This window comes from Phalangium opilio, unplaced genomic scaffold, assembly GCF_054372755.1.
Source record: "Phalangium opilio isolate 3A_F unplaced genomic scaffold, DU_Popi_V2 ptg000011l_1, whole genome shotgun sequence".
NCBI lineage: Eukaryota > Metazoa > Arthropoda > Arachnida > Opiliones > Phalangiidae > Phalangium > Phalangium opilio.
In genome coordinates, this window is record NW_028324147.1 from 990,758 (window position 1) to 1,004,373 (window position 13,616).

At 37.4% G+C, this 13,616-nt stretch overlaps 1 protein-coding gene across 7 annotated transcripts in view; it reads right to left on the reverse strand.

Moving 5' to 3' along the window:
* The window catches only part of LOC149709698 (voltage-gated inwardly rectifying potassium channel KCNH6-like), an 89,465-nt gene extending 76,917 nt beyond the window's left edge, over positions 1–12,548 (reverse strand). For 3 of the 7 annotated variants that reach the window (XM_089857477.1, XM_089857485.1, XM_089857453.1), the window contains exon 1: positions 12,124–12,545. In XM_089857477.1, coding sequence (XP_089713603.1) covers positions 12,124–12,199 — 76 coding nt within the window. In that variant the 5' untranslated portion in view covers positions 12,200–12,545. Of the gene's footprint in view, positions 1–264; positions 1,336–12,123 lie in introns of those variants that run through there. The other 4 variants (XM_089857461.1, XM_089857446.1, XM_089857493.1 and 1 more) reach the window with 3 other exon arrangements.
* Positions 12,549–13,616: the final 1,068 nt, after the last annotated feature.

Here is a 13,616-nt window from a genome sequence, read left to right on the forward strand (position 1 = left end):
GAAGAAAATATGGGAACGATAAAAAATATATCATATTTTCAAATATTCGCGTTTTAAATGCATAAAAAAAAATACGCAAAAATTTCAAGACTACCATAGCAAAATTCAAATACACCTTAATATGCAAAAATTATATTTCCTCATAAAAACCCCAAAAATTTCAAGATTAATATAGCAAAACTCCAAGATACCTTAATTTAAATATTGCAAAAAAAAATTAAAATATATTTTCTTTAAAAAAACAAAATCGTTGCAAGTTCTTACCAATTTTCCTCTTAGGCTTGAGCAGCATATCCTTAAACTTAAAGCGCGCCACAACTAGACGGTATCAGGGTCCCGGAGATCCGACAAAAACGGACCCCGAAACGCGAACGATATAAAAAACAAAAATCCCTAATCAACAAACACCTTAAACAAACCAAATCCTTCCGGATTAAAACCGCGGTCGACACGGAATTCCTAGCCTTTTAACAATAACAATAATTATATAATACTAAAATCTCCACCGAAAAATATTACAAAAAGAGATAGTGGTTGGGGTAGGGGGTGGTTTTGAGAGAAAACTCACCCCCAAACAGTCTCAAATATGTTTCTTAAAAATATATATTACTATATTCGTTACCATCCGAGATAAATGCATTCCCAAAAAAATTTATGGGATGTAGAAATATATCGTTATATTAAATAGAAATATAAATATATAATAATAAAGTTCTAATCGGGGCAAGCCCTTGTAATGCCCGCCGCGCGAGTTGCCATGGCAACCGTAGCTCTTTCTCAATTCTTCCTTCTCCGCGAGCTGAGAGTTAGAGTTAGAAAGAGAGTAGGGTACTCTTTTTAAGCCTTGGCCCGCATCCCCGCGTATAAGGCGAGGCTTAAGTTTCCGATATAAGCGAGCGAGGCACTCTCTGGCCTGACTGTTTCGTTTAGCGCGTGCTCCACGAATGGGGAGCCGAGCCGGCCGCGGCTTTAAGCCTGGAAAACTGGAGTAGGCTCTAGTAGGTCCGCATGAGGGAGGGGATACGCTAGCGATCTCCGCATCCCAAGAATCTCTCGCGGGACAAAACTCCTTAAGAACCCTTCCGAGCTCTCAAACAAAGATGGAAAACACAAATATTTTGGCTCAATGCCCGAGACTATAGCTACACTCGTTAATTACGAAGTTCGGTTTACCCAACCGAGGATAAATACGTAATGTTATACACAAAATTCCTTTATAATTTTGATAAATTAAAGTTTAAGAATGCGCCTGATAAATTAGCTAATCCATAACGAATGATTTTCAAAGATCTCACGCGCATATGACGTTTTAATCCACTCGAATGCCAAAGAAATTATCAAATATATTCAAATTAAATGATTTTTGTAAACCAGAAGTATATAATACTTCTCTTCTATTATCCCCTTCTGGTAAAATTCAGAATTCCATCATTCCAAGCGTTGAATGGTGGCATACTCTAACCCAGCACCCACTCAAAGGCGAAAGATCTTATCCAAAAACTAAGGTTGTAAAATGGTAAAATGCAGAGTTACAATGTTGTGGCTCGGATAAAGGAGAGCCTATTTTACATACATCCCCCTTTTGCAAAAGCCTAAATCGCCTTCCGTTTGAGTTAACCCTCGTATTCTCCGTGTGCAACTAGACGGAAAGCGAGTTACCCCCGTCACTCCATCCATGCTCCTTTCTAAAGGGTTCTTCTATATGTCCTTTGCAATATAATAATTAGAGTCAGAAAGTCGAGACGTCGAGATCAAGCCGCGCGACGACGCGTATATTCGGTACTCGGCAAATAGCCGTGGTCTCGGGTGAATGTTTGCCTAATCTCGAGTATAGTTTGGTATGCACGGTTGTTACTATGTCTCTGAAAGGTGCGTGGATTACTAATCAACAACAACAACGCTTATCGAATCAGTATATTAACTTCGCAACAAAATTTACTATGGTGCATGGTAATAATTTAGAATGCTCGTCAGACAAAAACATTTGCTGAATACCAAGTAGAGGGGATTGTTTACTGTCTTTGAAAGCATACCCGCCGAATTTAAGTCATTTAAAATTACGCTGGACAACGAATATTTGCCAGATTCCAAGTTTAGGTGGGACCGGTTCGCCGAATTAAAATAATTTAATACCGACATTATGTTGCCTAAATAATTTCGCACGCTCGTTACATCACGAAGGCCAATCAATAATCGGGTACTCGTAAAAGAGCGAATATACGAGCAACATGCACCGCGCCTTTATAAAGACTGAAAAATAAATAAAAGCTTGATGTATCGCCTTAAGGAATTTGACACTTTTCTTGAAATTATACAAAGAAGGAAAAATGGACCAACACAAGAATTCTTCAATTAGTCAACTCTGATATTCGCCCCCGTAGACTCGATAGCTGGGATGAAAAATTAAAGAAGGCGAATTATATCCGTGAATAATTTGTCCCGGAGAAGTAATTTTGAGGTTTAAAATAAGCAATTAATCAAACGGGAAATTATTATTTCAATTTTGATAAATTTGAATAAAAATGAAATAAATTTTAACGAGTAATATTTGTTTAGCTAATTAATATTTCCGGAACTTTCATATTTATTTATTTATTTATTTCGATTTCAAAGGGTAATATTTGAAATTAAATTTTATTATATTTAGTTTAATTTAATTAAAAAAGAAATAAATAGTTAATAAAATAAATTTTAAAATACCGACGGATAAGCTCTTATATCGAAGAATAGGGTCATAGTTGAAAAGGTCAAACTATACGCCCGAAATTAATTATTTAAATTAAATATTTAAAACGAAAAATCCCCGGGATGACTTATTCCTCGTATATAGTCTCTTAGCGTCTTGTCAGGATATAAAATAGAAAGAATCAAAAACGAAATAGCCCCATAAGTTTTTATATAAATTTGAGGGGATACACGTCACATTCCCACACATAGAAAGAAGAAAATTTATTATTAAATTTGGGGTCGATAAGTCACTGAAGGAGTATATAATCCTAATCAAATCTTAAGAAGGAAGACGTGAAGCTCATAAAAATGCCATCGAAAGCTCCTTACATGGCATTATAACAAAAGGCCCCACATTGAAAGGAAAAAGGGGGGCCCGGGCAATTTTGACCATGATTGGCGGGCGACTCGGCGTCTCCTAAACGTAGCGGTATAGGCCTACATTATACAGTTCCGTTCTCTTTCCGCCTCTACAAGTACAAATTAAAAGTCACGTGGTTTAGCTTATAGGCCGCGCCGCGCCGCGTCTATAGGAAATGGGCTACATCAATAATTTCAAACGCACTTGCCAATTTCTTTAAACAAAGGTTGGAAGCCCTACTAAGAAAGAAAGAAATACACATCTACAACAGCACGTGCATATTACGTTCTTAAAGGGCAAGTATATCCCAGACCCGACTCCTGTTTCTTATTAAAGAACAAGTCCCATTTATACTGAACTTCTGTCGAATCGAGTCGTCTCTGAAATTATCACAACCTGCAGCTAGGGTTCATACAACTTTTGGAAAACTAATTTCCCTGAGTTTTCCTGGTTTATTCCCATATATTTCCCTAAGTTTTCCAGGTTTTTTCCCATATATGAAGTAATAAAAACTGGAGTAGTTTTTACAAAGTTGATGCAACCCCTTCAACTCAAACCTCAAAAATGTCCCTGATTTCCCTGAATTTTACTAAAAATTCTAAAATTCCCCGAGGTTTTATTTTTTGTCAACTATTTATTTCCCTGAGTTTTCCAGGTTTGTATAAACTCTGACAACGTGAGACTAGCCCTTTAAAGCGAATAGGCGAAACAGTCTTTCTGATTGAGAAATGGAAAACGGTGCTAATTCTATTATACCGAGAGACTACAAAAAAAGAGAGACTCTTTCTGGACTTTTTATAATTAACTTTGGTACCTTACTTGGTACAAATTGAGAGCCAGGAATACCGGCTAGAAGCGAACCGAGAAACGGGAGCGATAATGTAAGCGACGTGGATCTACATTCTAATCGAAACTGATCTTTACGAGAAGCAGACTAATTACAAAGAGGACCCTTTTTTTGTAATTTTAATCTTACTGGACTAATTTTCTTGCAGCATAATAAAGAAAAATATATATTAAGGATTTTATTTTCCAATGGAGAACCATTGTACAAACCAAGAAAGCTCAAAGTGTAGTACTAAAATATTATACAACGAAAATCATAAGACCCCCAAAATTTCAGGGACATAACGTAACCCGTTTGCAAAAGAGGAAATGAGAGATTTTTTTTCGTGTGTGCCATGAATGGTTTCGTAAGGACTATACGATGCTCTCGCTTTGGGCGCCAAAAGACGTACGGTATACGGTCACGATTTTCTCGTCAATATCTTCTTGGAGAAAAACGCAAAAAGAAGGGGAAGGGGAGAAAAAATAGAGGGCGTGGATTGACATAGAGCGCCCCCATTCGTGGCCCGAGGAGAAACATTCTAATAACGATTTTTGGGGGCAGCTGCACGAGTGACGAAAAGCTAAAATGCGTGAGAACAAAACTATTGATCGTATCCGAGCGCCAAAGAGGATATAACACACACCCAGTTTAAAGGAAAAGTGAATGTTAATCTGAATTGCATTAACTTTAAATATTATTTATAATATTTCCATTTATTTTTTTATTTTTTACAAACTAAAAGCGTAAGTGGGTGAAGCATACATCCAGGCTGAAACGATCCCGGGTTAACTCTATGGCCCCTGTAGAAATGTTTAACCCGCATTGCGCGGCTGTCCAGGGAGAAGCTACCCAATAGGGGCGAAGTCAAAAAATGCAGTATTTAAATTTGGAATATATAATATTTTTATCATAAACAAAATTAATTAAATTTAAATATATAGTCTCTTAACAACTTGAAGGACGCATATTATTATTATTATTATTTTATTTTTGTATCTAAAAGCGTAAATTGATTAGTTTACGAAACTGTGGATAATAGAATCAATAAAGACAAAGACAAAAACTAAAAAGAAACGGTTTTTGTCGTCGAGTTTCTGACGGGAGTAAAATAGATTATCTATCACTAGTTTGGGGTTTTTGGAAGAGGAGCAGCGTCTTTATTAAATTGGAACGTGATACCGGAGGATGAAAATTCTACTAACTCGGAAAGATAAAAGATGAGAAGATCGTAAGAGATAGAAACTTGTTATATATTTACGTAAGAGACAAGATAATAATAAAAGAAGAATTATACATTCATAAGGAATATATCTTGTAAACACGACGAATTTCATTATAATTTACGTGAAGAAAAGAATACGGATAAAGACATATAAAGGTAAGGTAAGAGGGTAAAAGTAACTATAAACACTACTAAACCTATTATACCATAACTTTATAAATTAATTAAATAAATAAAAATCTTTTAACACATAATATTTGGATTAAATTTAAAAGGAAATGAAACTAAAAATGAACTCTGACCTCCATTCTTTCTTCCCGAACAAAAGCACGATAAACAACCACGTGACTTTTGTACGAATTCGATACTTTCCTCCGAATCTTCGAAATACATCCCAATTAATTAATTAATTTAATAATTAAATACTCTTAATTAAAATATGTCTCGAGATCTCAATTCGCGACCACTCAGTCAGTCATTGATTGAACCTCACGCTGGAAATTAACGTAAAGTCTTACAACTCGGAGTATATTATAGTTAAAAAACTACGAGTGACCCCCCAACAACTAATTAGATTACGGTCGTAATCGGACAATGGAAGGGGTAGAGGGGAGGGGGAATGAAGGAAAAAGTAGGGTATGGGAATGTGTTACTACAACTAGGTGACAATACGGAAACGATAGATTTGTAAGAAGCTGATGCACCAAGAAAGGGATTACGGACGGAGCAGGCGCGCTAGCTACCTAACCTTTTTACGTTACTATGTAACAGCATGGACTCTGTAACGCTAAAGAGGACCAGCAGAGTCCCATTTCCTATCCCCTTAATTCTTTATAAGATCCATTGTAAATAAAACGGAATAAAATAGTAATCTCTAAAAAAAATCACAAAATAATAGGCTATATCTTGGTTTATATACATTTAAGTATCGCTTTATGGCGGGAAAAAATGGTTGCCATAGCAACCCCCATTCTCCCGCACGAGTTTCCTCTCTGAATCCCTCGTGTTTCTCTCCGGGGCGCGCTAGAGTGAGAGCGCGTTAATTTGGCGCGCGCCCGTTCTACGTCTATAGCTTAGATATCTGATTCGAGAATTTACTAGGAAGAGAAACGTGATTTTAGATACCAGGGAGTTAAGGCCCAACCGTTCTCTCTCTCTCTCTCTCTCTCTCTCTCTCGCTCTCTCTCTCCCGCATACACTCTTGGACGGACACCACACCAATCATTTAGTATATATACAGGCAAAGAGATAAAACCGATAGGCCTAAAATGAATGGAATATAAATGGAAATTCAAAGAGAGCGGAAAATTCGGAAGATCAAATTGATCGTATTTTGATTGGCAATCGGATAATCACGTCTGCATTTTTACGCAATTAACTAATTGAGATTGCGATGCGTAAATACCGGAGCAAGGAGTAATAAAGGAGGACGTGAAGCTTCGTAGGTTTCCTAAATTAGTTTAAAACCGAGTCCACCAAGTTCAACGTACCCCTATTAGTTTCTGGGTATTTTTTATTTCTTAGCTTAACAATTGATCCAATTTCTAGGATATGTTAAAAGAGATTAAAATCAAAATTTGAAATAATATTGTTAAAGGAATAAACGTTTATAATTATAGTTATTACGATAATTAATCTCTAAAATATTAAAGATAATTTAAAGGAAAATATAGTTAGTTATCTAATAAGGAGACAACCACGTGGTGGCGCGGTTTCCCTACACACTCTGAAAATCGTTATCGATTTCAACAATCTTTCCAAGAAATAAAAGAAACCAAGATCTCGTCTCTTTGGTTTGGGTTTTGGTGCGGTAAGCGCCTACGTAACGTTTGACACCCAACATCTTATAAAGATTCTTGGAAATCCTCCGATTAGTTCGGAGGTTTGTTTCAATCGTAACCAACACGTGGGAAACAAAACCAAGGTGATATCATGAAGCGAGATTTTGCAAATATTAGGTGCATTTGACAATATACTCATAATCAAAAATTTATCTAGGTTTAGAATACAATAAGTTCATAAGACATGTTGGCCATAAGTTTGTTAATCTCTGGTTACAAACTGGAGCTTGTCATGAAGTGAGTGAGCTAGGTCATAGATTCGAGGTAAAGCGACGCCTGGTGAGGCGCTGTCAAATGGGGCTTAGTAATGCAGACTGAATAGGAAGATTGAAGTCCTTCAAAATTAACCACAGAGTGTAGTCTGCAATTCTCGCTTCCGTCGTTCTCCCTCGAACTAGCTCGAGCTGTCATACTTATCATGTAACATATCTAATAAACTTATGATTAAACGTATAAAGAGCTCGCTCCGTTATTCCGAAATTAAATATTCGTGGAAATGTTTCGAAACTAACATAACATAGCTTTGGCAACTCGTAAACACATCATCATCAAAGGTGACAATTAGCGTAAGCAGCGCGCCTTTACCTGCAGGTATTTCTCAATAATATTCAGGAGTTCTGGCGCCGCATACACAATAGAATACTCATAAATTGTTTTCAACTATAACGCGAACACGACCTCTTTTTTTTGGTAGAAATTCCGTGTCAAACGGGTTAGAATATTAGGATATTAAACGAATAAAATATGCCAAAAGAAAACCGTATGTTAAAAAAAGATCAAATAGCCCTTTCTAAAAGATTGGATTTTTTTTTCTGGAGGGAGGAGGGTGTAGGGAAGGGACCCGAGAACCCAAGGTTTATTTTTAGGAATCCCAACCACGTATTGACAATAAAATTAACCCATCAAGTCCCACTTCCCAAAATGTTCTTTGGTCCCTAAAAACCTAAACCGTTTTAAGTACCTCACGTACATACCAGCTTAGTACAATTTTTCACTATAAAAGAAGAGCGTGGGCTAAAGGGGCGTAAACGAACGGTTAACTTCGTTATAGAGTGGTACTAAAAGGGGAGGAGCTACGGGGACGTGACATCAATATGTACGGCCTGAGCTGACGACTTCCAATATGGTCGCCAAAACCGAGGTAAGAGATAGGAGGGTATGACGTCACGAGAAAGTTCGTAGTGGGTATATACCTTCGTATTTGGTACAATCTCGAGTAGGGAAAAACGCGTAGATATAACCTCATTTTTACACGAGCTTTTAATGGTGCAGGGTTTTAACTTGAACAAACACGGTGGACGTCATTCGTGTAACGTATTAGCGCGGACAATCTTAATTCACTTCCGGTGGATCCCGTTACGTCGCGACTGACCGACGCCAAATGGACCGAGCCATATCGTTTAGGACCAAAGACCTATAATCTTCTTTCTTTCTTTTATCCGAAAACATCGTTTCCTCATCTTTTATCTATCTTTGGGTACATATGGATCTATCTTAAATAAAGAGGGATTACGTACGCTAATTACTAGCGGTAATCAACCTCTTAATCTACTAAATTGCCCACGCATCTTTCACGCTTAATTTTATTAATTAAACAGAGAGTTTATTTGATCATATAGATTTTTAATTTAAAAAGTGTATTATCAGTGGCAGTTCGAAGTTATTTTCTCTGTCATACTTATGGACGGAACATATCTTATGATATTACAATTTTAAAATTCCCTTTACTTTTCCACGCGTGCAGGGCCTAGCTGTATTAAATTTAATCAAAAATAAATGTTGTTCAAAATTAAATTGATAAACTTGCGGGGGGAAACGATCCCGGACCATTATAGCTAGCTCGAATCTAATTTTCCTGTTGCTATGTAAGCCATTATTTTAAAGGTTATCCGTCTAATCTATTCTTTGGTGATGGGCAATTCGACGAAGACCAGCAGAGAGAGAGAGAGAGTAAAAAAAAAGGGTCAGTATAGTATACTTAGAGGGACGACTATATTACTCGAGTAAACGTGCGGAGTTTGCTAAAAAATACACGACGATGGATTCCATCCGTTCATATACACTCGGGACCCGTCATTGTCATTGGATAGGGGAGCTTAAATAAAGGCAAGTGTCTGTCTAACGGAAGAGGGGATGTATGAGGTCGTGGTCCAGTCTGATCGGCGCCTCAACGTCTTAAATAAATATCATAGACTTAAGCTCATGGTATCGTAGAACCTAACTAACTTTGCAATGTCGTAACTCGAGCTTAAAAACACTAAACAGAGAGAGATATCCCTCGAATTAAGACGTGATACCCTCCAATTGTCCTCTAATATTTATCTAATTTAACCAAAAGTGAATAGAAATTAATAGAAAGTAATAAGGCAACTGGGAGGTTAATGAGCCCAGTATGATGTTTACAACGTACTGCAACCGAGTCATAATTTGGTTCTCTATAGTTCCTTAGCAAAGTCAACCAATCAGAGCTCTACTTTTAATATTACGTATTAATTCTCTACCAAAAAACAGTCAATTCGGTTTTAGGGGCATTGGTGTGGGAGTTTGAATATTTTTGGTTCTCGTAGATTACAATAGTACAAATCTAGTGTTTGTAAATGTAACATTTTCGGTTTGCCCTCCTAGCCTACATACTCCCAAATGTTCCTCCTATAAAGCATACCTCCGATAGGAGAGCCAAGTCAAAGCTTCAAGTACAACGTCAGCAGTTCTCACATTCTGAACATAATTCTATACCCTTTTGACGATACTAAATACAATGACCTACTAGGCCTACTATCCATCATAAATGTCACCATATACTTTTGATTACGAAAGCATATGGGGTATATACTTTTTAATCTCATCACAGTATACTACACTACACTACGCAATTAAGCCGTCGAAGAAGTAACACGCCCCTAAAAAGAATACCGTATCTCTTCTAACCATTAAAAACGCCTTTACAACATCGCGCGTGTACAACTACCAGCAGCAGAGACTTCATTTAACATTCACGCAGTCTCTTAACATCAAAGAGCAAAACGCAAACTTTCTTTTCTTTCATCAAAGAAAATAACAAAATATTACTATACATACGCGCAACTAAAACTATGGCGTTGTAAGAAATTTTTGCGTCAAAAAAACACCACCCAAATGCATGGTCGCCCGGCTGGGCCCCGAGCCAGCTGCGGGCCAAGAAAAACGACGAATTTCTTAAATTTTTGCTACAACTAGAAACACGAGTATATATATTTGAGAGGGAAACATTTTCTTTTCCAGAAGTCTATTATATAGTCTTTGAGAGACCTTAGTTTTCCTTCAAAATATAGCGCGTTTTATAATGAAAGATTTGTGGTAAAACAAGGCACTCAAAACCTATCAAAAACAGCTTATTATAAGAAAGAAGTTCAGTCACTCGCAAAATAAACACGTTAAATGTATAGCACCATAAGTTTATAAGATATGTTCCCCATAAGTTTGTCACTGGTAACTTATAAACTGGAGCTTGTAATTTTGAAGTGAATGAGGTAGGTCATAGATTCAGGGTAAAGCGACATACGCCTGGTGAGGCGCTGCTGTCAAATTTGGGCTTATAGTAATGCAGACTAAACTACCGAGTGTAGTCTGCAATTCTTGAACTATAGCTCGAGCTGTAAGTCTCTAGCATTACGAAGTATAGGTAGCGTCATACTTATGGAAGTAAATATACCTTATAAACTTATGATAGCACTGCCAAAATTTACCAGGAGTAAAGTTGCGATCGAAAGTTCATTATTAAATTTTGGCAGTCTCGTAAAAAGCATCACTGTTATTCGTATTCCACACTAGGTGGTCGGAAAACATTTTTAAACGTAATTTATGAAATATCCCTAAAAACAGATAACTTTTACATCGATTTAGGAACTTCGGAAGTGGACAAATTCTCCAAAAAGAATTCTCTTTCCTTATTTTTTTTTCGCAACCCTCGAATTCGAATTCGAATTGAATTTATGCCGATTGAAAAAAATATAAAAATTTGCCTGAGGCACTATATAGATATAGGAAGAAAATGACAGCGTGATAGTTTGTGAAAAACGGCATAGAAAATGTTTTCAAGATAGTGGTAGTAGTATAAACAATAACCGTCCGTAACTCCCCACCAAAAATAATCGGGTCTACACGGGAACCCTAGATTGAACTGCCCGAAGTCAACGAAGCCAATTTTTAAAATAATAGGAGTTAGGTCTCTGATACAAGAACGATGGATTGCGGTAGCCGTCAGTAGGTCAATGAAAAATAGACCATATTACGTCGTTCCTGGCTTGAATAAATTTATACGAAGTTTGGTTGGTAGCGAGTGGTAAGACTAAGAAGGCGGGGGCAGTTAGGTTGGGGATAATGGTTATTCATAATTAATGAAAAGACAGAGCGGGTGAGAGAGAGGGGGGGAGTATACTGTAGTGGGGCAGCGGTTAACGCCCCAATGGGGGATTGTATTAATAATTTGTTCTCTCCGATGGGTTTTAGTAATTAGTAAGAGATCAAACGTCATTATTTAAGACGGCCTCACGCGGAAGGAACTTTATAACACGCCCCCGCGCTCCCCCAAAAACACGATTCTAGCAGCCTCCACGTTTACAGCCTTGACCTAAAATTTTTACACCTAAATAGAGGAGTTAAGTCTAAATTTTATATTAATTAATTTCTTAATTAAATCTACCCCGAATATATGGACATCTTAAGCCTAAGCATTTCCACCGTAACATTTGACCCCGATATATTGAAAATACGTTTAAATTTAAACCAAAAATAACGTAAATTGCCATTTTCGGTAGTTAACCCTAAATTTCAGGTCAATTTTGAATGCATCGTTTACTAAGCCTATTTTACAGCTTAACGATACGGGACACGCCCACCCGCAATAACCTTTGCCCTTGAACATAATCCATCATCTAAGGAAAAGCCCGCGAAAGATGGATGACCTATGACCCAGACTTAATCATCAAAAAAATCTCAATTTAACCTCGATCTAATCTAAAATTGACAAGCCTAATTTGTAAACCTATTTTAACTACAACGTTTTCCTAAGCCTAATGAAAGTCACTCTTAAAAACCCGCGGGCAAAATAATAAATAAGAACAATGGAGGTTAAACGCGAATTAAAATTAAATATTTAACTTACTGAGACCCTCGAACTTTCTTATGATGGTATCGATGAAAGTATTTTGCGGCGCGACGTGTCCTCGTCGAACTGGCATTTTAATTTAATGTCGATTAATTCATCCGTTGTTGTTGAAAGGGATATACTCCAAGGATGGACACGAACGGAAATATCTTCAATGTCTTCTTTTAGCGCGCATTTTTACTTCTTGTTTCAATTTTTTATTTTTTTTTAAACCGTTCTTCCGATTTTTAATTTCGGATGTTTAGGCCCCATCACGGTGGCGGCGGGCGAGATCTTAAACCTCCCTAGCTGGGCGACTACCAAAGGAGCACTAAGCTTTGCGCGGGAACTCCATCGAGTCCATCCTTTTTCCGCCGGCAAAGGAAAAGAGGGGATGCTCGCTTCCTCTCGACGTTCCCGCGCTTTTCTCTCCAAAAGCCGGAGATCCAGCCGCGACTCGACGATCGATATAGTAGCCTCGCTCGTCCGGCGATAGAAACGACGTTACGCGATCACATTTTATCCTAAAAGTCGTAAAGTCCCGTTTTGCACTTGATATCTTTAAGATTTTCACGCGAAAAAATAATTCCTGGCGATTATCAAACGCAACGACGCGTAGGAGAACGCGACGGACTAACCGCACTGTACGGTAAACCGTCTAACGGCTTAGTGACGTCACGAACGCGGAACGAGAGGGGTGTTTCGTCACGTGACCCCTTCCTTACGAAAATCAAAATATTTTGACAGTTGCCTTTTAAAATTTTATCACCGATTACATTTTGTACTAGACACAAAATGGATTGTTTGACTGTTTTAACCATAAATATTACATGAGTTTCACCTTCACTGTTATTTGTTTATTTGCACGTGAATTTTTGGGGATATCCCATCACAGCTGATTATTAAAGGTCACGTCCGTTAGACGTCTCTGGCCCGGAACGAGCTTCTAGACGTCCCTTGAACGAGCGTATACTAAAATTACTAATATCTCTTAAAGTCAATAAATAAAATAATGAAATAAAAAGCGTTTTGCTTTCGATATCTGTCAAAAATTATCCAAAACCCAAATTTACAGTAATGGCAGTCAGTGTTATCTTTCTATAAAGTCTTAAGACGGAAAAACTGTAGTATGTGTCATTTCTCTGTGTTTAAAGACCAGTCAAACAGCTGTTTATTAAAGGCCAATACCGCTAGGGGTCCGCCAACCGTAATACCTACTTCCGGGATAAACCTCCCCCTCCCCCCTCCCCAAAAAAATTATGGACTAACAAATTTCGCGTTGGATTATACCACAGTCCACTCGATCACGCGCTCAAAACAAAATACCGATATACACCCGGTACCTTTAAACCATCTAATTATCATGGTAAATTACCGTGGTAATTAATATACAAAACTGTATTTATTGAAAATATTACATATATTAAAAACAAAGAAGTGTAGAAAAATCATGGGGGAAAGCATCATAAAACAGCGAGGTCCAAGAAGTAAAATAATTTCCTCCCAGCGGT